Genomic DNA, 27,578 nt, shown 5'->3' with positions numbered 1-27,578 from the left:
CTATATAAAAGAGACTTCAGATACAGTATTAGGGGACCACTAAGCAGTCTATATAAAAGAGACTTCAGATACAGTATTAGAGGACCACTAAGGTCTATATAAAAGAGACTTCAGATACAGTATTAGGGGACCACTAAGGTCTATATAAAAGAGACTTCAGATACAGTATTAGGGGACCACTAAGGTCTATATAAAAGAGACTTCAGATACAGTATTAGGGGACCACTAAGGTCTATATAAAAGCATCCAAAGAGCACCATGTCATGGGACATTTAAAGTGCTGTACAAATAAAGTTTGAGTGTTTGATTTGATTCTTTATAGTAGTTCACACAATAATGACGCCAACATTTTCGGCAGTAACGGCACGTTTGCTCCGTTGATGTGCCGGTCCCGTCGGAGAGAGACCGAGATGAAATGACACAACGTTGGGAGTTATTGTAAAACTCTCCAAGAATCAGGACTTTCTATAGAAAACATTTGGGGGCTGGAGCCCCAGAAGCCACAACCGCCAGTGGTGTAGTCTATGTGAGACGCAGGTATACACAGGATACCCACTAAGAAAGCGCCAGGATTTCCATATACCCACTTAAAAAAATGCCCTTCTTCACATTAAGCTAAATAAAGGTCCAGTGGCACTCATAGGTTTATGAACCCATGCTAAAGTTATGAGTGCCACTGTATTTCCACTGCAAATTGGTGCATAAAAGTGTGTCGGAACGCAGGAAATGAAGTCTTTGACGCTCAAAATTTTCCTGAGGGAGGACACCCAGAGTCCCCACTATGAAATGCTCCCCCCCCCACCCCAAAAAGGCCCATTCTGGTCCATATATACAGTATAGGCCCATACATATACAGTACAGTAGACCCACTACAATACATTAGACTACAACACTGATAACCCTAACCCTTCTCTCTGCCCCTAAGAAATATTTTAAATCGATTGATCGTCCTGGTCAAATTATGACTTTGCAATCCTGATAAAATCCTTGAGCACCAAGTCTAAAAGTAGTTTTACACCCCCCCCCCCTCCCTCCTTCCAGAAAACTCTGAATTACAGGAAGACCCCAGATATCTGGTGCACTCCAGTCCAAACTGGAAACCGTGTGTGTGTCACAGAGATGCTGTTGCTCCGGTAGACCCCCTCCCACCCTACCTCCCTCCTCCTCCGCTCCTCATTGGCTGAGACAAAGATGCCTTTAACTCCTGATTGGCCCAGAAGTGTTTCGGCTTGTGTTTTGATGGAAGGCGCAGCAACAACAGCAGCAGCAGCGTCACATAAATAAAAAAGCCACAGAGCGCACGCACTCAGAGACCACAGGGACAGCTGACAGAGACAGAGACAGACGAGTCCATAAGAATTGACTCTAAATTGTCACATCAGGAGTTTTTTTTTTTTCCCCTTCCAGAAGGATTTCAAGAGGAGTCATGCTTGCTGCGTGCCTGGAGTTCCTGGGCTTGGCGCTCTGCCTCACGGGCTCGCTGCTCGCGATGGTCGCGTGCGGGCTGCCCATGTGGAAGGTGACCGCCTTCATCGACTCCAACATCGTGGTGGCTCAGACCATCTGGGACGGCCTGTGGATGTCGTGCGTGGTGCAGAGCACGGGCCAGATGCAGTGCAAGGTGCACGACTCGGTGCTGGCGCTGACGCAGGATCTGCAGACGGCCCGGGCCCTCACCGTCATCTCGGCGGTGCTCGGGGTCGTGGCGCTCACGGTGACGGTCGCCGGGGCGCAGTGCACCAACTGCATCAAGGACGAGACGGTGAAGGCGAAGGTGGTGAACGCCGGGGGCGTCATTTACATCGTGAGCGGGCTCTTCGTGCTCGTCCCGCTCTGCTGGATGGCCAACAACATCATCGTGGACTTCCACAACCCGCAGGTCCCGCCGTCCAAGAAGCGCGAGATCGGCGCGGCGATCTACATCGGCTGGGCCGCCACGGCGCTGCTGCTGCTCGGCGGGACTCTGCTCTGCTGCTCCTTCTCCCAGGGGGTGAGGGGCGCCTACTACCCCAAGTACGCCCCCACCAAGACGATCACATCCAACGGGGACTTGAGCCTTAAGAAGCATTATGTATAAACTTTAAGTTTTGTATTTTTTTTTGGGGAGATTTATTTTTATTTTTTGGAAACAGAGCTGAAGGAAAGCGTCGACACAACTTCTGCTGCTGCTGCTGGGAAAGTTTGGAATGATGTGGTGCCAAACAGTGGTCTAGTCTAATGTATTGTAGTGGGTATACTGTACTGTATATGTATGGGACAGAATGGGCCTTTTGGGGGTCTGAGCATTTCACAGTGGGGGTCTGAGCATTTCATAGTGGGGGTCTGGGCATCAACGACTTAATTTCCTGCATTCTGACACACTTTTATGCACCAATTTACCTTTGTTTATTCTATATGAAGATAAACACGGATGAAAATTCAAAATATATCAAAATTGCAATGCAAAATATGTTGTTACTGTCATTGGGCATTTTTAAGAGGGTAAATGGAAATCCTGGAGCTTTCTTAGTGGGTATACTACGTATACCTGCGTCTCACGTAGACTACACTACTGGTGGTGCCAAAAGATGCTGTTGTTCACAAGTGGAAGTTAGGGCTGCAACGGTTATTTTCATTGTCGATTAATCTGCCGATTATTTCCTCGGTTGATGCATTAGTCGTTTGGTCTGTAAAATGTCAGAAGGTCTTCTCCCACTTACGCAAAAGGCCAAGCTGGTGTGTTTAAATGCCTTGTATTGTCAGTCCAAAAGCCAAAGAAATTAAGTTTGATACGATATAAATCGGAGAAAACCGGGAAATTCAGGCTGAAAAATGTGGATCAGAGTTTACTAAAATGTCTCGTTTTGTCCACAACTCAAATATAATTCAGTTTACTGGCACAGAGGAGAGAAGAGACTAGAACAGGGGTCTTCAATGTTTTTTAAACCAAGGACCCCTTAACTGAAAGAGAGATGGAGCAGGGACCCCCTACTGTGTTGTATACGATTAAGTTGCATATTAAACTGGGCCTACAAAAGTGTGTAGGGCGGCCTAAAGCCTTTATACACACCTTTTTTTTTGCATATCTACTACGCTATTAAAATAATAATTGTTGGCATGACTTAATACATCATCTTTTAATGTTAAACATACCTGTGGCACATTTAATCCTTATTAACTGTATCTGTGGATGGCTACCTTAGTGACTACCTTACTCTGATAGGCCAGTAAGCAGAGGGGATTTATATTTGCTAATAATATGTTGGATTCTTGTTAAGACATTTTAATTTTTGAAAAAACTTTCAAAAATAAACAATAATTTGGAGCCCCCCCCCCACCCCTGCAGTGACTGTGAGGACCCCCTAGGGGTCCCAGACCCCCTGTTGAAGATCTCTGAACTAGAACATAGTCACATTTAACAAGCGGACATTACTTTTTACTTGAAAAATGACTCCAAACGATTAATTTAATCACCGACAATTGTGATGATCGATTAAACAGTTGACAACTAATCGATGGATCTTTGCAGCTCTATTCGTCGCCCAACTATTTGTCAATTTTCATGTAAAAAAAAAAAAAAAAAACTATACGAATGTCTCTGAAAAATCGCTGTAAACGGTCGTATTCAGAGCGTGAACGAAAGTTTAAAATCTGGCAGCACAGGTTTTTAATTTATGGTCATGATGGGTTTTAAATCTGTGATGCAACGCAAGAAAAACTCCCGAGTGAAGTCTGGAAGTAAACACATTCAGAGGCTGGGTCAGTTTCTGTGTGTCTGTCTCTGTGGGTGTGTAGGTCTCTATGTTTATGTGTGTCTCTTTGTGTCTCTCTCTATGCGTGTGTGTCTCTGTGTGTGGCCTCTGATTGGCTGCGGATGTTCATTGTAAATACCCCCCCCCCCCTCCCAGTGGACCCATTTAGCGTATGTTTCTGAGACTGGTTCCCACAGTGAACATGCAGCAGGCAGCGAAGCCTTTTCACATCAATGAGCACTCAACGTTGTGTGATCAGAGAGGGTGGATTTGCATTTGAATACATGTACAGTGTTTTCTACTTCCTGTCATTATTTTCTAGTCTTTTAATTAATAGAACTTACTTTTTCAAATAAAGAAGAGAAAAAAAAACTATTGAAGTGTCTTGTCCTTTAAAAGTTGTATCTGATATTTAAACATGCCATGAGAAGTATTTATGAATCATTAACCTGGGGCTGCAACTAATGATTTTTCATTGTGGATTAATCGGTCCATTATCTTCTGGATTAATGCATTAGTTGTTTGGTTTATACAATGTCGTACAAGTGATAAATGTCACTCCCAGTGTCTCAATGTGTCCAATGTGATGTCTTTAAAAAAAGGGTCTTTTGTCAGCCCACAACCCAATTGAGTTTGATACGATATAAAAACAGAGAAAAACCAGGAAATCACCACATTTGAGAGGCTGAAAAATGTGCATCAGTGTTTCCCAAAAGCCCAAAATGACGTACTTAAGGGTCTTGTTTTGACCACAACTCAAAAATATTCAGTTTACGGTCACAGAGGAGCGAAGAAACTAGAACAATATTCACATTTAACAAGCTGACACACAAATTTGACTTTTTTTGCATAAAGAAAATGACTCAAACTGATTAATCGACATATAATAATAATAATAATAATAATAATAATAATACATTTAATTTGTAATGCACTTTATATTTAAGCAAATCTCAAAGTGCTACATGATAGTGCTAAAAATTATAAAAACACATGGAGAGCATGAAAAGAAAAGGAAGTAAATAAAAGGCAAAAGGACACAAAAGGACATATCAAAAATAGTTGGCGATTAACTTGTTAACAGTTGACAACTCATCGATTAATCTTTGCAGCTCGACATTAATCATCATTAAAAAACATATAAGCACGTAAATGCAGGATGAGACGCACCCCTAAAACCGTCTCTTCTCCCTGCTTCCATCTGGCAGGCTTTTAGAGCATGCACCTCCAGGCTGCAGAACAGTTTTATCCCCAGGGCCATCACAGAATTGCACAATCATGGGCCATCACACCCAGCCAGCACAGTTGCACTTTCTAGATAGGGATTCTACGCAATGGGACTCCATTTTCATCCAATCCATTTTATTTATATAGCGCACATTTAAAAAAAAAACAAAAAAAGGTTTACAAAGTGTTGGACAAGAAATAAAACTTAAAAAAAACACATAGAACACATACATCAACATAAGACCACACGGTTCTCATGCTGGGTTAAAAGCCAGGGAATACAAGGGAGTTTTAAAGGCCGGATTTTAAAGATTGGAGGGTCGGGGCCAATGTGACCTGTGGAGGTAGCTCATTCTACTGTTTAGGCGCTGCCTGGTCGCCCCTTGGTTTTTAAACCTGGTTTTTGGAGCGACCAGCCGAAGTTGATCAGTAGACCTAAGAGGCCGTGTGGGGGTGTAAACTTGTAAGGAGGTCTGAGATGTAGTGAGGTGCCAACCACATTCAGTGATTTAAAAAGGTCCCATGGCATGAAAATGTGAGTTCCCCCAGCCTGTCTATGGTCCCCCAGTGGCTAGAAATAGGGATAGATGTAAACCGAGCCCTGGGTATCCTGCTCTGCCTTTGAGAAAATGAACAGCTACAGACACAGAAATGGCACATCCTAAGGAAAGCTCATTGTGGGACTGGCTCTAGTGGCTGTGATTCTGCACCAAGGCTGGATTTCAGGAAAGAGTCTTCAGATCCAGTATTAGGGGACCACTAAGGTCTATATAAAAGAGACTTCAGATACAGTATTAGGGGACCACTAAGGTCTATATAAAAGAGACTTCAGATACAGTATTAGGGGACCACTAAGTTCTATATAAAAGAGACTTCAGATACAGTATTAGGGGACCACTAAGGTCTATATAAAAGAGACTTCAGATACAGTATTAGGGGACCACTAAGGTCTATATAAAAGAGACTTCAGATACAGTATTAGGGGACCACTAAGGTCTATATAAAAGAGACTTCAGATACAGTATTAGGGGACCACTAAGGTCTATATAAAAGAGACTTCAGATACAGTATTAGGGGACCACTAAGTTCTATATAAAAGAGACTTCAGATACAGTATTAGGGGACCACTAAGGTCTATATAAAAGAGACTTCAGATACAGTATTAGGGGACCACTAAGGTCTATATAAAAGAGACTTCAGATACAGTATTAGGGGACCACTAAGGTCTATATAAAAGAGACTTCAGATACAGTATTAGGGGACCACTAAGGTCTATATAAAAGCATCCAAAGAGCACCATGTCATGGGACCTTTAAAAACAAACAATAAGATCTTAAAATGTATTCTAAAATGGGCCGGGAGACAGCGTAGCGAGGCCAGGACTGGCGTTATGAGTTCATGCTTGCCGGTTCCGGTTAAAAGACGAGCAGCTTAGTTTTGTACCAACCGTAAGCGTGAGAGAGAGGTTTCGTTAACGCCAATATTGGGATGCCTTGATAATGTTCTTTATATTTTTCTCATTTTATTTATTGTGTTGGTGTGTATATGAAAGGGAGTATCGTTTTAGAGGCTGCACAAGCTAAATTTCATTGTATGGTTTTACTGCACAATGACAATTAAAGTCTATTCTAAAATGTGCCAAATGTCACTTCAATAACTCGGGCAAAGTTCATCTGGGGCAGAAACACATCCTGCAGATGCACTTGGTTTGTGTTTGACGTAAAAAACGGAAGCAAACAAGATCCAGAGAGTGACGTCAAAATAATCCGGCCCCTGGTTCACACACCCTGACGGAGCGGTAAACGACGCAAGGAGCATGCAAGGCGGGGTCTGAACAATGCAGCCGGCAGAATAGCATCTGTGATTACAACAATCAGCAAGGAGCAACTCCAGTGTCAGGAAGCTTGGCCCAGATCTGGACCAGTGGAGCAATCAGTGCCCTGGCGTGGGTAAACAAGGAGAAAGAGAAGATGTGCATGCACACTGACACAATCAGGAACACACACACACACACACACACACACACACACACACACACAGGTTTGTGGCACTATCTTTGTGGGGACACATCATTGACATAATGCATTCCCTAGCCCCTTACCCTCACCTTAACCATCACAACTAAATGCCTAACCTTAACCCTTAGCCTAACCTTAACCATCACAACTAAATGCCTAACCTTAACCCTTACCCTCACCTTAACCATCACAACTAAATGCCTAACCTTAACCCTTACCCTAACCTTAACCCTTACCCTCACCTTAACCATCACAACTAAATGCCTAACCTTAACCCTTAGCCTAACCTTAACCATCACAACTAAATGCCTAACCTTAACCCTTAGCCTAACCTTAACCATCACAACTAAATGCCTAACCTTAACCCTTAGCCTAACCTTAACCATCACAACTAAATGACTAACCTTAACCCTTAGCCTAACCTTAACCATCACAACTAAATGCCTAACCTTAACCCTTACACTAACCTTAACCATCACAACTAAATGTCTAACCTTAACCCTTACCTTCACCCTAACCATAACCTAATTCTATCCCTAATCCTAAAACCAAGTCTTAACCCTGAAACAGCCCTTTAAACTTGTGGCGTCCAGCATTTTGGCCCCACAAAGCTGTCGAGATCCCACAAGTATACTGGACTCCCGGTTTTTGGACCCCACGAATATAGAGAAACACACACACTTTCGGCCAGCTGTCCGTCCCCTTCCTCTGTCTCTGTGTTGGCGTTCTAACCTCCGGCTGATTTGTGAGGACTATGGTTAACTGCTCCTCAGATCTCTGCAGGGTAAATCCAGACAGCTAGCTAGACTATCTGTCCAATCTGAGTTTTCTGTTGCACGACTAAAACTACTTTTGAACGTACACACGTTCCACCAAAACAAGTTCCTTCCTGAGAATATTTAGCAGAGGCACCGGGGCTCCGTGCGGCGCTCAGCGCTGCCAAAGACAATTGTGATTGGTTTAAAGAAATGTCAATAAACCAGAGCATGTTTTACTCCCATACTCGAAGCAAAATGACAAATCCTACTATGGCCACGCCAAGACCAGCCCTTCAATATCAGCTCGATTGGTTGGGGTTAGGCTTAGCCGATTGGTCAGGGGATAGGACCTGTACATGTAAGCATGGACACCTGGCCAACAGTAGTGTGTGAATGCCATAGTAGGATTTGAAATTTTGCATCCTGGAACGCTGTGTGGACTCGCCAGACCTTCCTCCGCAGCGCTGTGGAGGAAGGTGTGGCTATGCGAGACTAACTCCTATCTAAAAGGGTTGTCTGATTTTTTTTTTTTGTAGGAGAGCAGGAGAGAGCAGCGTTGTTGTCAAGACCACCTAAACAGAGACCACGTCATCACAAAGACCAGAGTGTATCAAGACCAAGAGCCAAGACCGAAGACCGGACGAGTGAGAGTCCCAGGCTATGAGAAAAATAAAGTCTAAATTAACTGAAATAAACTCTGTTAAACTATTCTTTTATGAAACACCCCAGATTGTGTTTTTCTTTAAAAAAAAAAGGTTTAAATGTTGAAATAAAATCCATAATGCATCTGTGATAAAGTACTGCCGTTGTATTTTTATTTTTCATCTGCACACAATAAATTACAATAAAATATGAACAGGTTATTCAGGAACAAGAGGTCTGTGAAATTAACCACAATAAAATTTCATATTTTACAGTCAAATGCACAGATTTAAAAACCGCTTCGACCATCTTCTACCTTCAGGCCGACAGACGTCACAATCATTAAATTAGTAAAACCGTTCCGCAGTACACACACTGCAGTGTTTCCAGGGATTCATGAATGATGTATTTAGAAGCAGAAGTGGGTCAAAGGAACATGAAGGCACTGCGTCGCCCTCTGCTGGTTAAAACCTCTCACAGGAACTCTTCTTCTTAAAACAAGGGCCAGTTCACAAAAAGAAAAAGCACACATACCGCATGGAAACTTGTTCGTGATTTGTCGATCGTCGATTTGTCAAATTATGATTATAACACATCGTTGCTGTCGGTCAGAAACCTCAAAGTCAAATGCCAAAGTAAACTTTATTATACAGTCTTACACATCACCTTAAAGTGCTCATATTATGCTTTTTGGCTTTTCCCCTTTCCTTTAGTGTGTTATATATCTTTTTTGTGCAGGTTATCCATTTACAAAGTGAAAAAGCCCAAAGTCCCCCCCCAAAGGGACTTCCCATCTCCAACAGAAAACACTGTTCACCAACTGCTCCAAACAGCTCTATTGTAGTCCAATTACCTAGCTACTGTCAGGGCACGCCCTCATACTCTGCTTCTGACTGGCTAGTAGTCCTTACCTAGGTACTGTCAGGGCTCGCCCTCATACTCTGCTTCTGACTGGCTAGTAGTCCTTACCTAGCTACTGTCAGGGCACGCCCTCATACTCTGCTTCTGACTGGCTAGTAGTCCTTACCTAGGTACTGTCAGGGCTCGCCCTCATACTCTGCTTCTGACTGGCTAGTAGTCCTTACCTAGGTACTGTCAGGGCTCGCCCTCATACTCTGCTTCTGACTGGCTAGTAGTCCTTACCTAGCTACTGTCAGGGCACGTCCTCATACTCTGCTTCTGACTGGCTAGTAGTCCTTACCTAGCTACTGTCAGGGCACGCCCTCATACTCTGCTTCTGACTGGCTAGTAGTCCTTACCTAGGTACTGTCAGGGCTCGCCCTCATACTCTGCTTCTGACTGGCTAGTAGTCCTTACCTAGGTACTGAGCATGTGTGACTCCCAAAAAAGATGGAACAGAAGTGAGATGTCTCACTCTGTAGCTAAAACAGAGAGCTCAACACACAGGGTGAAAAGAGCAGCTGCAGCAATGTGCAGTACAACAACAAAAAAAACAAAAAGAATATAGTGTCTTTTGAAAATTAAACCATGTAAACCTATTCTGGAACAACCTCTAAATATGATGAATAATGAACCTGAAAATAAGCATAATATGAGCACTTTAAAAGAAAATGTATCTCCATGTTTTGTCATAATTTGTCATTAATTAAATCCATTGGTCACCCTTTACCTCCGTCTTGAATTTTATACAAATATTTGAAACCGTAACGAGGCCATTTCGTCCGAGGTAAATAGCTCAATAAAATGTTGTCAAATGAGCCGCTTTTCCATTTTATGAAAAACAACGGTTTTGTACACCCAACAGTGACGGTATTAAACATCTAGTGTAGACAAACTAATGCGGAGCCGTTAATCAGGTGGTTGTCATATGCTGGAGACAGTAAATCAGCTTCATAATTTAGATTTAGAGAAGCAAAGTCCTTCCCCGTTCTGGTGGACCTCATGGAACCTTACTTCGTAATAAAAAAGAAATATGTACACTAGTGAACGGAGGGGGAAGCAAGTGGGGGAGTTAAGGAGACAATTTAAGGGTTATGGGATGCATTGTTCGTTTCCTCTCTCCTCGCAGCGTGCTTCCTCGGTGGGACAGCCTAAGACAGGAGGAAGGGAAGCAAGTGAAGGAAACGTGGATGCAATTTAACGACGTTGGACTTACTTACCAACACTTAGTTTTGTGTGAAACCGCTCCGTGAACTACCCATCTCGTCTCACACAATATACCTCACCTTGCTCGCTAGCTAGCCAGCCAGCTAAGCTCTGTTCTACATCACATGTATCTTTAAAAAAAGGTGCACTGTGTAGTGTTGTAAGAGTTAAGGAAATTCCTACACAGTGCATCTTTATCTTACCCGATGTGTTTTATCAAATGTCTTTGTATTAGCCTGGGAAGAGAAAGAACGAGCGATATGTCCGCTGCTCGTGTGAGTAATAGGGCTGAGGCGATACGGAGAAAATCAAATATCACAATATTTTTGACCCAATACCTCAATATCGATACCACAACGATATTGTAGTGTTGACTAACGGTGCTTTCACAAAATAGTTACACAAAGAGATTTGTGATAAATAATCATCAGTAATGTGGATATAATGACTAAGTGGGTAAAGGTGAATAATAGAACAGTTACAAAAGTCTGGTAAGGTCAGAAAATTACATAACTTTACGGTAATGCAGCCTTTAAAACCAGGAAAAGACACTTGTGTTATATTACGATATTTAAAATCTAAGACGATATCTAGTCTCATATCACGATATCGATATAATGCCCAGCTCTAGATGTTACATCTTGGTACCAAACAGACATCGTAGCTTCAGAGAGACTTCACCCATGTGACTTTGAAGGTTGTAGTCTTTCTAATTCAGTATTTTAACAGTCTAATACTTCAATAGTTTTTTTACGACAAGCAACTTTCTTCACTTGCAAAACAATCTTTTAAATGAACGAACATCATATGTGTAATAAATGGCTCAATTAAAACCGGATCAAATCATTATTTGTCTCTCCCAGTTCACTAATCGGACATATTTCTTTTTAAATAAGGTCCCGTGGAGGTCCAACGGAGGGGGAGGGACTTCACCTCTCTATTCATCATTAAAAAAAGGTGACTAAAAACTACTTTTCTTTGAGCACCAAGACAGAGTTTGATCTCTCAAAACTGCACAAAGAAAATGCATGGCTCGACACTACTAGTAGAAAATATGTTAAAACATTTTTTTTTTTAAGTGAAATGACCCTTTAAACCAGCGATGCACAAATATTCCCATTAAGGCAGCGGAGATAAATCGTAAGCTCACAGTGTGAAAAATTAATTCCTGAATTTCCTTCAGACAACAAAAGGAAATGGACACTTAAAAAACTGTCTGAATTTCCTCTGAACTTCTGTACTGTCGTCTCCGATCGACCCTGCTGCCAAAAACGTATAAAAGCTGCGGCTCAACTCGTACTGGTTCTTCTGTCTCTTTATGGATGAGGTGTTGTGTGTCCGGGCTGACTTATCTGACTCCAGATCTGGGAGATTATGTGTCCACGTTGTACCAAAAGGCGCCGACACAAGCGTGTCTACGATTGGTATTCCTTCAGCAACTGGCCGGCGATAACCAGTCTCTGGATCTCACTGGTTCCCTCGTAGATCTCGGTAATGCGAGCGTCGCGGTAGTGCCTCTCGGCGGGCATGTCCGACACGTAACCCATCCCACCCAGAATCTGGATCGCCTGATTTAAAAGAAAAGGCACAAACAAAGACCTCTTTTAAAACCTTTCTGTTGTCCTCGTGGTCACATTTGACCCATTTTTTCCCCCCCATTCTGTCAACCAAATCAAATCAAAAAATAACATGGATGGTAACATAAATGATCAGTTCACTTCCTTCTTTGAATTTGGGTATTTTATAGCATTTAAAAAAATAAATCATAAAAAGAACATTTGAAAAAAAAAAAAAAAAAAAGTGACAAAAATGTCCTAAAGAAGTCCCAAAGAAGCCAGGAAAAAGTTCCTCAGCCATCATCGAAAAAAAAGCGCCCAAAAACTTCGGAAAAAAGCAACAAATCGTCAAAAAGAATCTGGATCGGCCGATTTTAAAAAGGCACAAACAAAGACATCTTTTAACCTTCCTGTTGCCCTTGTGGCCAAATTTGACCCATCCCCCTTCTTTCAACCAAAAAAAAAAGAAATAAATAAAAGAAATAACCTGGATGGTAACATAAATGATCAGTTAACTTCCTTCTTTGAAATTTGGGTGTTTTATTTAATTTTATAGCATTTAAAAAATAAATAATAAAAGAACATTGAAAAAAAAGTGACAAAAATGTCAAAAAAATAAAATAAAATAAAATAAAAAAAATAAAAAAAATAAAAAAAAGACACCAGAATTTTGACCCGGAAAAACTAAAAAGTTGCTCGGTCGACAAGAATACAAGAATTTCGGAAAATGCTTCAAAAAAAACGTGGAGAAAACCCCCGGAAAAACATCAAAAGGCGCTTAAAATTTTTTTTAAATCTACAAAAACATCAGAAAAAGTGACAAGAAAAACTTACGGTACAGATCCACTTTGGTGTCGCGACGCCTCCCCTCATTTGTACAATCAGTTTCTCCTCCATTTTTGCAACGTCTAGCAGAAAAAGGATCCCACGTTCTCCCCTCCTCCTCTGTGCTCTACTCCTATTGGATAGTCGCGTCGCGTTCAACGGACTCATTTGCATAAAGCTGGGCATCGGCCAGCTTTTTTAATTTATTTATTTTTTTATTTAGAATCTAATTACGTACAACAAATTAGGAATTACAAAGACAAAACAAGCTTCAAAGCCCCCACCCACCCCTAACCACTCCCCCATGCATCCATACCACAATCACCGCCACATTCATAGTGTTTTAACAAGAAAACAAACTATAATAAAAAGCACAAAGCAAACAAAATTAATAGAGAGAATAAAAACAATTAACATAAATCAATCCTCTAATTCAAATAAACAGCTTTTTGACGTGCAACATGTTCTCAAATGTAGCGCCGCCTCCCCAGAATGCTTTGCGTGCGCGTTGAAGTCGCTCGACGTCACCCATAGGACTAGAGTGGCGCGACAGAAGCGTGGCGCGGACAAGTGGATCTGTACCGTAGGGGCGTGCGCCCCATGTAGGCCGAGTCCTGCAGCGGCGCGGGTTCGAGTCCGACCTGCGGCCCTTTGCTGCGCGGGCATCCCCCATCTCTCTCCCACCTTTCATGTCTATACACAGTCACTTAATAAAAGGGAGAAAGTCCCCAAAAAAATAATCTTAAAAACAAAATAAAATAATAAAAAAGTGACAAACGTTGAAAAATAAAAGTTAAAATTTTGACCTGGAAAATCTAAAAGTTGAACAGTCGACGGGAAGACAACAGAGTTAAAAAAAAAAAAAAAAAAGTACTCAAGGTTTTTTTTCCTGTATATTTATGTTCAATTTGTTGTTGTTTTCTTACCTGATGTGAGCAGAAAGTGGCGGCTTCAGACGCCGCTAGTTTGGCCATGGCTGCTTCCTGCAGGGAAACACCGGTGAGTAAACATTACGCTGCATAATAATAATAATAATAATCATCTTGAAAAGGTTATATTTCACTCAAAATGTTTGCCTTATTTTTTTAAATAATTCATAATGTTTCTGCTCCTCCTCTGAAAAAACAACGCGGGTAACTAGATCAGCCACAAGGGCTGAATGTAGTCTTCTACAACGCAAATCCACATTTGGGAGGACATCATTCTCCGTTGTGGCTATAAATCAGTGGAATACTCGTCCTAAAGGAGCTAATTTCATGCACTAACTTCCACTCATTCTCACGCTTGGCTAAGCATTGGTTGTTAACTAATCAGATTTGCTCTCACCGGTAAATTGATGTGTAACATTACACATGTCTGTTTGGGGTGGGATAAGGGAACAATAATGATTTTAGATCTTTATGACTTTATGTATCTGTATTATATGTAATATATATATGTACTGTAAATACTTTGTATTTTAATGCGCCATCTACCTGCCCAGGGACTACGGGCGGAAATTAGCAATTTGCTACAACCTGGCACAAGACATCTATTAATGTTCTTTGTGCACTGTCCCTGTTCAAATAAATAAATTACAATTACAATAAAACAGGTGTTCAGGTCAGCGAATCAGAGTCGACCGACAGTTTGCCGTACCTTGGTGAAGGGCTTCTTTGAATCCCGAAGAAGGGCGGCCTTCCAGGTGAGCAGACGAGCGCTCTCTATCGCCACAGCCATGTCAGCTAGTTTGATCTAAACAATGTGAAGAATACTCAATTAGTGCCGCAACGATTAGCAGATTCATTCAGGAAGCAATCGTCTGGATCAACTGAAGTACATTTCCAAGATGAAGCCCAAAATCCTCACTTTCAACTCTTTTTTTTTTCGGGGAATGATTGTAAAGATTTACAAAAGAATATGTTTAGGGCATTTCCTCTTTAACTGGGACGTTTTGGGAGCGATTGGTGGGATTACTGTGGACTAGACTCGCAGTGTTTCTCAAATGGGGGTATGCGTACCCCTGGGGGTACTTTGGAGTACTGCAGGGGGTAAAATGCTAATTTAAAAATATGTCATGCATAATTCCTAAAATAATTATACTATAATAATAGTGAATGAATTAAGTGATGGATTCGGAACATTTGAAACGTAGCATTTAAATGTTTTTCAGTTACATGGTTGTTGTTTAGTAAATCTATCAATGCCGACACTGTATAGTTCCTCTTTATATAGATGTAAAAATGTTCTGCGCTGGTCACGAGGGACTTGGCTTAAAAACACAATTCAAAGGGGGTACATTATTGAAAAAAAGTTTGAGAACCCCTGGACTAGAGGGTGAGTCAATTTCACAGTTGGTAACGTGATAGTTAGTTAAAAAAAGAGTAAGGTCTGTCTGACTGCAGCTCAGGTCACCTGTATGGCCTGCAGCTTGCCGATCGGGGATCCGAAGGCGGTGCGTTTGTGTGCGTAGTCCGCAGCGCAGTCCAGAGACGCCTGAGCGATACCGAGAGCCTGAGCAGCGATGCCGATCCGTCCACTGTCCAGGGTTTGCTGTGCGACACAAATCAAATCAAATTTTTATTTAAAAAGGTCCCATGACATGGTGCTCTTTGGATGCTTTTATATAGACCTTAGTGGTCCCCTAATACTGGATCTGAAGTCTCTTTTATATAGACCTTAGTGGTTCCCTAATACTGTATCTGAAGTCTCTTTTATATAGACCTTATTGGTCCCCTAATACTGGATCTGAAGTCTCTTTTATATAGACCTTAGTGGTCCCCTAATACTGGATCTGACGTCTCTTTTATATAGACCTTAGTGGTCCCCTAATACTGTATCTGAAGTCTCTTTTATATAGACCTTAGTGGTCCCCTAATACTGTATCTGAAGTCTCTTTTATATAGGCCTTAGTGGTCCCCTAATACTGGATCTGAAGTCTCTTTTATATAGACCTTAGTGGTCCCCTAATACTGTATCTGAAGTCTCTTTTATATAGACCTTAGTGGTCCCCTATACTGTATCTGACGCCTTTTATATAGACCTTAGTGGTCCCCTAATACTGTATCTGAAGTCTCTTTTATATATAGACCTTAGTGGTCCCCTAATACTGGATCTGAAGTCTCTTTTATATAGGCCTTAGTGGTCCCCTAATACTGGATCTGAAGTCTCTTATATAGACCTTAGTGGTCCCCTAATACTGTATCTGAAGTCTCTTTTATATAGACCTTAGTGGTCCCCTAATACTGTATCTGAAGTCTCTTTTATATAGACCTTAGTGGTCCCCTAATACTGGATCTGAAGTCTCTTTTATATAGACCTTAGTGGTCCCCTAATACTGTATCTGAAGTCTCTTTTATATAGACCTTAGTGGTCCCCTAATACTGTATCTGAAGTCTCTTTTATATAGACCTTAGTGGTCCCCTAATACTGTATCTGAAGTCTCTTTCCTGAAATTCAGCCTTGGTGCAGAATTACAGCCACTAGAGCCAGTCCCACAATGAGCTTTCCTTAGGATGTGCCATTTCTGTGTCTGAAGCTGTTGAGGAGGAGAGGGGGGGGGGGGCAAGGTAGAGGGTGGGGGTGTGGTCTTGACCAACTGCCACTTTGCTCGTTTGAAAGCCATGATGTCTCTCTCTCTCATGGCTGGGCCAAATTCTCTGGGAGGGCAAAGCAGAGAAAGGGGAGGTAACCTTGCTCCTTATGACCTCATAAGGAGAAGATTCCTGATTGGTCCATCTGAGCTTTCATTTTCTCAAAGGCAGAGCAGGATCCCCAGGGCTCGGTTTACACCTATCACCATTTCTAGCCACTGGGGGACCATAGACAGGCATACTAATGTATACTCATACTAATGTTAAAAAAACCTTATAAAGTGAAATTTGCATGCCATGGGACCTTTAAAGTGTAAAAATCACCATTAAACATGGCCTCAGTGCACATTACAATTAAAAAGGAACACAGAAATAACAGACAGCAACAAAACAAGTGAACAGCATTAAAGCTGTAATAAACGATACAAAACCAGCAACATTAGAGAAGAAGAGAAAAAGGTTAGTTTGTGAAGGACGCAGAGAGGATGGGGTGTTATGGTTGGCCGTAGTACAATGAGTAATGTGTAGAGGTGGGTTTTCAATCTAGATTAAAAAAATGTCAGCTGAGTGAGCTTCTTTAACATGTAGTGGGAGGTCATTCCACAGACGAGGGGCGCGGTAGGAGAACGCTCGATAACCAGCTGAGGTTTTGTTTACTACAGGAATGACCAGGAGACCAGCATCAAGGGAGCGGAGAGAGCGTGCCGGTGGATACGATGTCATAAGCTCAGATAAATAAGGTGGTCCATGGCAAGTCCAGGCAGGGCCTTTTATGTCAAAAGAAGAACCTTTAAATATATATATATATATATATATATATATATATATATATATATATATATATATATATATATATATATATATATATATATATATATATATATATATATATATATATATATATATATATATATATATAAGCTCCAGCTTGCACTGGGAGCCAGTGAAGAGAGGCCAGGATGGAATTATTGTTAATTTTTGAAAGTTTTTCCCCAAAAATGTAAAATGTCTTAACATGAATCCAACATATTATTAGCAAATAGAAATCTCTGCTTACTGGCCTATTAGGTAAGGTAGTCACTAAGGTAGCCATCCACAGATGCAGTTAATAAGGATTCAATGTGCCACAGGTATGTTTAACATTAAAAGATGATTTATAAAATCATGCCAACATTTATTTTAATAGTTTAGTATTCTATGCTAAAAAAAGGTATGTATAAAGGGTTTAGGCCACCCTACACGTTACTGTAGGCCCAGTTTAATATGCAACTTAATTGTATACAAGACATGTAACCCAGGCATAACATAATTATGCTGCTTTTAACTCTCTTGTGTATGCATTCGCAGTGTATTTATTTATTTATTTATTAATTATAGGGAACTGTGTGGTGTATACGAATGTGTGTTTATGTGTGAGCTTTACATTACAGTTTCAACATCACTTAATTATAAGATGGGTGAAGTTTTTGTCCCTTTTTCTGACTTATTTGTAAAAGAAAATAATGTAATATAATGTCTACATGCCACGGACACCAATTTATTACCACTATAGTGTTACACTTATTTTTCGGAATTCATGGTCAATAAAACTCGTTGGATTTTTAAATTAAACCTAATTTTTTAGTCAAAAAAAAAAAAGAAGAAGCTGAAATTATGAATTATTTTGACTAATATTAGAGGAATGTATGTTGATGGATAATCAAAGACTGGTGTATGTCAAAGTTGAGTCACAATACGGTTTAGAAAAGTGTCCAAATGCTATAAAATTGAATTAACCAACTCAAAATTCAATGAAAGTAGTGATCATTAACTGTACTTGCAAACCTGGAACCATGCATGTTATTTTCTCAGTAAGTTGGTTGGAAAAGAAACCCATATTTGTTCTAAATAAAAGACATTTTGATAACCGGTCCAAAAGTTTTTTTCCACCCTGGAAATAGGTCTGAAAAAGTGGGGTTGGCTTATATTTGGGGGTCTTGACTTTTAAAAGTCATTAAACATTCACAACAGCAGATGGCGCCAAATAAGCGAGCCAGCTGGCAGCGAGGAAGGCGAGCTGGTGGAAACCAGAGCACAGGAGCGACAAAAGTGAGAGTGAACTGCAGATACAGCGGCAATTTTCTGTCCGGACGAGAGATTAGTAACCGAGCCTGACCCGAACACGGCCGACATTCTGTTTCTTTACGTCCAAACCCGACCACAGCCAGACACGGTAAACGTAAAACCGAAACTGCAGCGCGGCTCGGGACAAATACACCGGTTTTTGTCCATGTGTCTGTCTGCTGAAGCTGCTGAAGCTGTGCAACGGCTGGCACAAACACAACAAAAATCGACAGACTATATTTTCACTACGAAGAACTTAAGCTGCCTGATTGGTATTAGAAATAGGCCTACCAATACATTTGTTGTGGTATTTAAGCTGTTCATTTACAAATGTGATTACATTTAATTTAAAAATGGAACAATTTCATCAAAAAGGATATCGAAAACATGATTTCATTTAAAAACACATTGAATAAACCAAGGTAGACAGCCTACCTTGGTTTATAATATTTTAAATTATTATTATTATTATTTTTCTTTATTAAAAACAAGATCTGGTTTTCGAAAAGTATTTTTTCCGAACATGAATCTTGAAAAACAGGAAGTCCTCTAATAGGGCTGGGCGATCTGGAGAAAATCTGATATCACGATATTTTTGACCAAATACATCGATGTCGATATTGTGACGATATTGTGGGGTTGACAATTTGTGCTTTCACAAAATATTACATACCGGTATGTTACAATGAGACCTTAGATAAATAGGATTTAGAGGATATATGAAGCACTATATAAAAACCCTCTAAGTCCATTTACATTTAGGACAGCTGAAGACATGAAAGGGGAGAGAGGGGGTAAATAACATGCAGCAAAGGGCCGCAGGTCGGAGTCAAACCCTCGGCTGCTGCATCGAGGAGTAAACCTCCATATACAGACACACCAAAAGTTTGGACACACCTTCTCATTCAATGTGTTTCCTTTTTATTTTCATGACTATTTACATTGTAGATTCTCACTGAAGGCATCAAAACTATGAATGAACACATATGGAATTATGTTACTAACAATAAAGTGTGAAATAACTGAAAACATGTCTTATAGTTTAGATTCTTCAAAGTAGCCACCCTTTGCTTTTTTTGATAACTCTGCAAACCCTTGGTGTTCTCTCAATGAGCTTCATGAGGTAGTCACCTGAAATGGTTTTACCTTCACAGGTGTGCTTTGTCAGGGTTAATTAGTGGAATTATTTCCTTTATTAATAAAAAAGCAAAGGGTGGCTACTTTGAAGAATCTAAAATATAAGACATGTTTTCAGTTATTTCACACTTTTTGTTAAGTACATAATTCCATATGTGTTCATTCATAGTTTTGATGCCTTCAGTGAGAATCTACAATGTAAATAGTCATGAAAATAAAACTCATTAAATGAGAAGGTGTGTCTAATGCCCCCACACCCCCACACACACACACACACACACACACACACACACACACACACACACACACACACACACACACACACACACACACACACACACACACACACACACACACACACACACACACACACACACACACACACACACACAATTGAACCTTAATTAGTTTTTTTTTTAAAAGCATTGACAACTATTCCATTCATCTTTGCAGCTCTAATCTTGGCACCACTCCTGGTTCACGGACCTGTTTTTTTATTGAACAACCTGTTTTATGACTCCTGCAGACGTTGAACAGGAAGAAGAGCCGAGCGGAAACTATTCACACAGGGACAAGTATGTCGAGAAGTGAAGTCAGGAAGTTGTACTTCTTGTAAAAAAGGTTGAATCCTTCCCTGAGCGGCTTTATTTTACCAGAAGTGTTTACACGAGACATTTTTAGTTCCGTCTGTGTCGCAATGAATGAACTAGAGCTGCAAAAGGTGCATTGATTAGTCATCAACTATTAAATTAACTGCCAACTATTTTGATATTCGATTATCCTTTCAGTCATTTATGAATAAAAAAAGTAAATAAATACAAAAAGTAATAATTCTCTGATTGCAGCTTGTAAAATGCGAATATTTTCTAGTTTCTTCACTCTTCTGTGACAGTAAACTGAGGGCTAGATTTATCAAGCCGTTTGCGCCTGTTTCCAGGCGCTAATTGGTCGCAAAGACGGACGTAACCGATGCGGGCTATTTACAAACAGGGCGCACTTGGGTAAAATCGCAGATTGTCTGCCGCATGAGCGAGAAGAGACAAGTTGCGCTTTCAATATGAGTTCGTGGGAGGGTCGTGGGGAAAGTTGAGTTCCACCCAGAAAGGTGGGAGGATAAGCGCTAAGTGCACCTAATTATATATCCCGTGGTGTTTACAAAGACTGTCAGTAAGAGCGCGCCTCTATTCTGCGGGGGAAATTCTCCGCCTCTTTAAAGCAGGTCTAAACCAGCCGCAGTCGAGTTTCCTCGTAGACCTTTATGCCGCTGGTGAAATGGCAACAGTAATTTGAGCAAGACGAAGACATAGGCGAGGCTGAACATATTTTTAACACAAGAATCACACTTTGTCAGTGAACACAACATCATTTAGCGTTACAGATCAAGCAGCCATAATAATAATAATAATAATAATAATAATAATAATAATAATAATAATATAACATAGTAATATTAGAGTTACTAGAAGAAATCAAAGATGAAATTGAATCTCCCACTCAGCGTTCACATCCCATTCCAGCAGTTGTTAAACTCCTCGCTACGTTACAAATATATTGGCATCAGGATCATTTCAAACAGTCCTAGCATCAGCAGTGGGAATATCGCAGTCTGCACTCAGCCGTATCATAGCAACAGTACCGCTTTGCTACAGCGCCATCTACGGTCTAGTGGGCGGAGAAAGCCGCTGATTGGCTGATGGGTGTCAGGGTTGATAAATACTACGCAGAATGTGGAAGCATAGCTTCGGTCTAAACAACGTGGCGGCTTCCACGGAGGAGATGAGCGTAGCTATCGCAGCGAGTTTTATCTGAATTAGAAAGTATTCCTTCATTGAAAGAAGAGCAAAAAACAGCACTGGAGGCTTTTCTCGGAGGAAAAGATGTTTTTGCTCTTCTCCCGACTGGTTTCGGCAAGACTTTGATCCGATTGGTTGATTTGGCCCGTCTATCACCAACATATAGGTGGTGATAGACAGATGGTTTATCCAATCAGCTAACCAGGATTTTCGCACCTTCCCAAAAGTTCTCCAAAAAGGAAAGTTCCCAGATGGATATGCCGAGCAAATGAGAAGCGATCCATCTGGAACCCTACCTACAGCACCTTTAATTGTGGTTGCAGCTCTAGAATGAACTGCTTTCAACAGTACCATGGCGATCTTGAACCCAGCGCCGCGCGGTCCGAGCATGTTGTCCAGCGGTACCCGGCAGTCCTCCAGGATGATGTTAGCCGTGGACGAGGCTCGGATGCCCAGCTTGTCTTCCTTCTTCCCCAGAGAAAGGCCCGGGTGGGGCATGGGGATCAGGAAGGCGCTGATGCCCTGCAGACACGGGACACACACACACAAAAACTTTGAGGAAATAATAAAAGCACAAAAAAGGTGTGGGAGGATGCCCGTTGTTACAGTGACATTGCTCAATAGGACAAACAACTCTTTGTTTTGCCTCAGTAAAATGTACTGTGAGTCATTAGGGTTTGGCACCGTTTTGATTTGAACTATTCTGATGCCTAGGCTGCGTTTGAAATTCCACACCAACTATTTAGTAGCTAAAACAGTATGTGAGATTTTTAAAGTGCTCCTATTCTGCTCATTTTCAGGTTCATAATTGTATTTAGAGGTTATATCAGAATAGGTTTACATGGTTTAATTTAAAAAAAAAAAAAAACATTTTTGTTGTACTGCACATTGCTGCAGCTCCTCTTTTCACCCTGTGTGTTGAGCTCTCTGTTTTAGCTACAGAGTGAGACATCTCACTTCTGTTACATCTTTGTTGGGAGTCACACATGAGGAGTAGCTAGGTAAGGACTACTAGCCAGTCAGAAGCAGAGTATGAGGGCGTGCCCTGACAGTAGCTAGGTAAGGACTACTAGCCAGTCAGAAGCAGAGTATGAGGGCGTGCCCTGACAGTAGCTAGGTAAGGACTACTAGCCAGTCAGAAGCAGAGTATGAGGGCGTGCCCTGACAGTACCTAGGTAAGGACTACTAGCCAGTCAGAAGCAGAGTATGAGGGCGAGCCCTGACAGTACCTAGGTAAGGACTACTAGCCAGTCAGAAGCAGAGTAAAGGCTGGACTACAATAGAGCTGTTTGGAGCAGTTGGTGAACAGTGTTTTCTGTTGGAGATGGTAAGTCCCTTTGGGGGGGACTTTGGGCTTTTTCACTTTGTAAACCTGTAACGTGCACAAAAAAGATATATAACACAATAAAAAGGAAAGGAGAAAAGCCAAAAAGCATAATATGAACACTTAAAGAAACCTTAGCATTAAACCAATAAAGCCTGAAACTAATTTTTCACGCTCCTGTTGTGTTTCTTTAACTCCTCCGATGTTGCAAAGTAGAAACCGTTCTCGTTTTTCCGTACATGTTTCGAGCCCCCGGAACAGTTACTTTTTTACCTCTTTTGGGGAGTGGTTTGCCTTTCATATTCTTTGAAGGAGATAAATCCAGGGTTCATACGAATTTTAACCAATACTTTTTGCGGCAAATTTCCATGACTGTGTGTTCCTGAAAAGGTCAGTCGACATTATCCAATAAGAATACAAATCAGTGTTAAAGTTTCCCCTCAGAGGTTTAACTATAAAATGAACGATAATGTCTGTGGTTCATAGTGGGATTCATAATATCGCTCCCCGAATAGAAATGTTGAGGCTAAGACGACGAGAAAATACATTTATTAATCAAATATTATGCTGTGTTAAAAAAAAAAAAGAAAAATCCATGACTTTTCCACAACTTCCTGGGTCTTTTTAAGTTTCCAAAACCTTTCCAGGGCCTGTTATGGAATTTGCATTTTTCAAATTCCATAACTTTTCCAGGTTTTTTCAAAACGTTCAAAACTAGGGCTTTGACTCCGAACTTCGTTATTCGAATACAATTCAAATATTTAAAAAAATAATGATATTCGAATGAATATTAGCCAGCCCTTAATATTCGAACCTGTTATGGGCATTATTTTTTGTAAACGTTGTTTTCAGTTCAGATTCTGAGGCTTTTTCCACGCATTTCAAAATGTAACTACACGTCGCGCCAGGCCAGCTCAGCGGCGTCTTTCTCCCGTCGCGTGACGCTGTCTCGGCGCCGCACCCTGTCCCTTCTCCCCTTCCTACCTGCTGCTCAGTGCTGCTGCACCGAGAAGAGAGCACAGGGAGGGCCTGCTCCTCAGTCACTCAACAGAAGAGAGAGGAGACTGTTTCGGCGGCTACAGGAGAGAAATACATTGCGTGCTCGCTGGACAATACTGGCGACTCTTTTATTTTACAGAAAGTCGCTGTCTTTTCCACAGAAAGTCGCTAAGTTGGCCACACACACACACACACACACACACACACACACACACACACACACACACACACACACACACACACCCGAACTTCCTGTCGAAAGCACACTGTGTTTAATCCAGGGTCTGACTTAATTTGTTTTTAGACTGAAGGCATTTAATGGTCAAAATATTATTAATAAATATTCGAATATATTTGAATATTAATATAAAAACGAACTTCGAATATGATTTTTGGGCAAAAGTCAAAGCCCTAGTATGAACCCTGTAATTCTACCTTTTCTAAACATTAGGGAATATTAGGGAAATCCACGCCTATGCGTCATGCCTTGTGTTTGAGTTTCTTGTCCGTGGTGGCGAACACGACCGTGGCGGAGGCGTCCCAGCTGTTGGTGATCCAGGCTTTGGTTCCGTTCAGCACCCACTCGTCTCCGTCCTGACGGGCCACCGTGGAGGCCGCGCCCGCGTCGCTGCCGTTACCTGAAGATTAAAATTATAAAAAGACACATTTACCCCTTTAAAATGTGTTTACGCCCTACCTCTCGGAGCTTCTACGCCCTTATATCCCCTCTCGCTCTCTCGGGTCAGAAGATCAGCTGCTCCAGAGTGTGCCTAAAGCTGCTTACACACTGACCAGAAAGTACAGTCAAAATGATCAGTCGCCCTGTGTTGGTCCAAAAAGTGCCTCAGAACGCACCAAAAAGACGAGAGGAGACGAGACGTGATGCATCTCTATAGCAGCAGGCGGCGCTACTCTGTATTGTTGCCCAAGAAATGAAAACCGGCAGCTGATTGGACGAACGCGTCACATGGGTTTGTTTTCTCCAGAAATTCAAAGCCAGACTGTCATGGCGGCTCGTTGAGAATACGATATCTCATATCGTACTAAAATAGTTCACCGAAACATGTTTCTGAGAACATTTTAAGCGAGAAATAGGCCGTGTGTGTGCAGTTCCTGAATCTGTCTTCATTTCAGATCAACAAAAAGGTCAGTTTAACAGATTTTCATCAGATTTTGAGAGACTCTAGTCACGCTCATTCCGCTCGCCATTTCCGGGCGAGTCCCGACTGCCCTGCCGCCGACTGAACGTGTCAGGTCGGCCTAAATGAACGCCGACAGCCCCCCCCCCATGATATCTGGGAAATATCTGGAAATGAGATGGAGACTGAACAAATGCTGAGTACAATGAGTTCAGACTAATGCAGCTTTATTCACACAACAAACATACTTTCATGAAAGAGAGAACAGTTGACATGCACCAAATGTATACGCCAAGGTTTCTCCTAGAAAGGAAGAGAACCATGTGTACGCCCTCCTAAGAGCATGTACCCACAGTGTCTCTACGAAAATCAGAAAAACTCCTCCTTTATACTTTGTCCTCACACGCTTCAAGCTATCTATTTCAGTGCAACAGTTTACTCTTAAAGCGCCCATATTATGCTCATTTTCAGGTTCATAACTGTATTTTAAGGTTGTACCAGAATAGGTTTACATGGTTTAATTTTCTAAAAACACCATATTGTTGTTGTACTGCACAGCTCTCTCTCACTGCTGCAGATCCTCTTTTCACCTGGTCTCTGTTTTAGCTACAGAGTGAGACCTCTTTTCATCTTCTTCTTCTGTACTATCTTTGATTGCACTTCCCCTTTATGCGGCGTAGCTCAGATGTAGAGCATGTCAGCTAGCTAACTCTAGAGACAGTAAAAGAAAGGCTGTTTCTCCAACTTTGGTCAGTTACAAGGCAGGATCAGCTGGGAGACTTCTAAATGAGGTCGCACATGTAAGTAGTTCTTTTGTAGATTATGGTGAACTTGTGTGTGTTGTAGCAGTGCTTTGCTATTGAGAACGACGTAGCATGCTAGCGTTAGCATGCTAACGGTTAGCTACGAGCTAACGGTTGTGGTTAGCCAGCTCATTGCGGACTGTGACGTCACAGTCCGAGGCCGATTTTGAACAGCTCACCAGGAGACTGAAAGCAGGACACATTCAGAAACCGTATCTCACTCAAAACAGCATGGATGGATTTTTTTCAAAGTTTGTATGTGTGTGGAAGCACCAGAGACACAAAAGAACACCCCAAATCCCAGAAAAAGTGATTTTTTCATAATATGGGCACTTTAAACTACACCTTTTGTGGCACGTGCTACTAATAGATTCTCACATTCCTGGCTCCGATTCCTCTGCGTGAAAGTTGTACCCAAACTCATAATAGATTCTACACATTCTTGTGGGTGAAGGTTGTCCCCAGACTAACCTTCTTGTGTAGTACCCTACATACAAGATATAAAATACATTTGAAACATATAGGCTGAATATCCAACCTATCACCCCAGACTGAGGACAGCACGGGACACACCGAACAGACTCGAGTCACCGACCTCGCCAGACTGTCCCACGGCCGATTATCGGCTAAGTGCGTCCCGACTACTAAACTAAGCGGAAGCTCAGAGGAGACCGAGTGCCTTTGCCGTGGCGGCTCCTAAATGATGGAATGATCAGCCTCTGCTCGTTAAACAGGCCTCTTCTTTGTCTGTTTTTAAGGGCCGTTACAGAGTCAACGCGAGCAACGCGAACAAGCGACGCGCTCCCTTTCATAGTCTAAAACAGCGGACGCAAGTAGACCCAAGCGTCACGGGCAATGCGTGAAATGCAATACACCGCCCACGCAACAGGGGGCAGCAGAGTGCTCCACGGTGTTTGGTCGGCAGAGCCAGACCCTCCCGGAGAGAGTGGCTCTCGTCAGGGAGCAGCTGGCTGGCTGACTTCTTTTTATCAGATGCTGGCGTGTTTCCCCACCAGTACAGGATGCTACGATTGGGTAATAAGGGAAATAATTCCACTAATTAACCCTGACAAAGCACACCTGTGAAGGTAAAACCATTTCAGGTGACTACCTCATGAAGCTCATTGAGAGAACACCAAGGGTTTGCAGAGTTATCAAAAAAAGCAAAGGGTGGCTACTTTGAAGAATCTAAAATATAAGACATGTTTTCAGTTATTTCACACTTTTTTGTTAAGTACATAATTCCATATGTGTTCATTCATAGTTTTGATGCCTTCAGTGAGAATCTACAATGTAAATAGTCATGAAAATAAAAAGGAAACGCATTGAATGAGAAGGTGTGTCCAAACTTTTGGCCTGTACTGTATATTACTGCTTGAGTGCAGTAAATTTCCACAACTCTCTCCCCATATGTTGAACAATGTTGATCCAGCCGCGTCAGACACGTTTCTGGTGTGCAAAGACATAGAAAACACCACTAAGGAGTAAATCTCATCAGTGTCAGTGAGCCAATCAGATCAAAGCATCTAATGAGATCTAATGTCTGCAATTGGCTGGTTAATGTTACACGTTGTAGAGACACGCAGGAAAAACTCTACGTTACACAGAGACACGTTTATGTAGTAGGAGAGATAAATAAATAAAAAGATTTGTGCTGTAGGGTGTAATCAAAGTCATGTAATTTCGGTATCTGTATCAAAAATGTTTGAACAATACCCAGTCCTAGTTGCTTAATCTGTCTTCATTTTAGATCAACAGTTTAAAAGATTTGTGTGAGTTTTCGAGACGTGGCGAGTCGAGCCGGACGCCCCTGATTTGCATAAAAGTAGCCTGGATTTAACATTT

General features: G+C 41.5%; 2 protein-coding genes across 2 annotated transcripts in view; one reads left to right on the top strand and one right to left on the bottom strand.

Annotated features, from left to right (window-relative positions):
* The first annotated feature begins 1,249 nt into the window (after positions 1-1,249).
* On the top strand, positions 1,250-2,271 carry cldn5b (claudin 5b). The gene has a single exon (XM_039780199.1). It carries the CDS (start codon positions 1,427-1,429, stop codon positions 2,075-2,077), a length of 651 nt encoding a protein of 216 aa, XP_039636133.1. The 5' UTR covers positions 1,250-1,426; the 3' UTR covers positions 2,078-2,271.
* A 9,070-nt stretch (positions 2,272-11,341) lies between these two features.
* Positions 11,342-27,578, bottom strand: part of acads (acyl-CoA dehydrogenase short chain) — a 25,709-nt gene continuing 9,472 nt past the window's right edge. The window contains exons 5-10 of the mRNA XM_039780195.1: positions 24,278-24,429; positions 21,820-21,990; positions 15,258-15,395; positions 14,502-14,597; positions 13,790-13,846; positions 11,342-12,050 (exon numbers count right to left, since the gene is read on the bottom strand). Coding sequence (XP_039636129.1) covers positions 11,898-12,050; positions 13,790-13,846; positions 14,502-14,597; positions 15,258-15,395; positions 21,820-21,990; positions 24,278-24,429 — 767 coding nt within the window. The 3' untranslated portion in view covers positions 11,342-11,897. The remainder of the gene's footprint in view (positions 12,051-13,789; positions 13,847-14,501; positions 14,598-15,257; positions 15,396-21,819; positions 21,991-24,277; positions 24,430-27,578) is intronic.

Source organism: Perca fluviatilis, chromosome 17 (assembly GCF_010015445.1).
Source record: "Perca fluviatilis chromosome 17, GENO_Pfluv_1.0, whole genome shotgun sequence".
Classification (NCBI taxonomy): Eukaryota; Metazoa; Chordata; class Actinopteri; order Perciformes; family Percidae; genus Perca; species Perca fluviatilis.
This window is presented reverse-complemented; position numbering and strand designations above follow the sequence as displayed.

What these genes read in the sequence shown, in the direction of transcription:
- cldn5b (XM_039780199.1), top strand. Translation starts at nt 1,427, where the DNA reads ATGCTTGCTGCGTGCCTGGAGTTCCTGGGCTTGGCGCTCTGCCTCACG.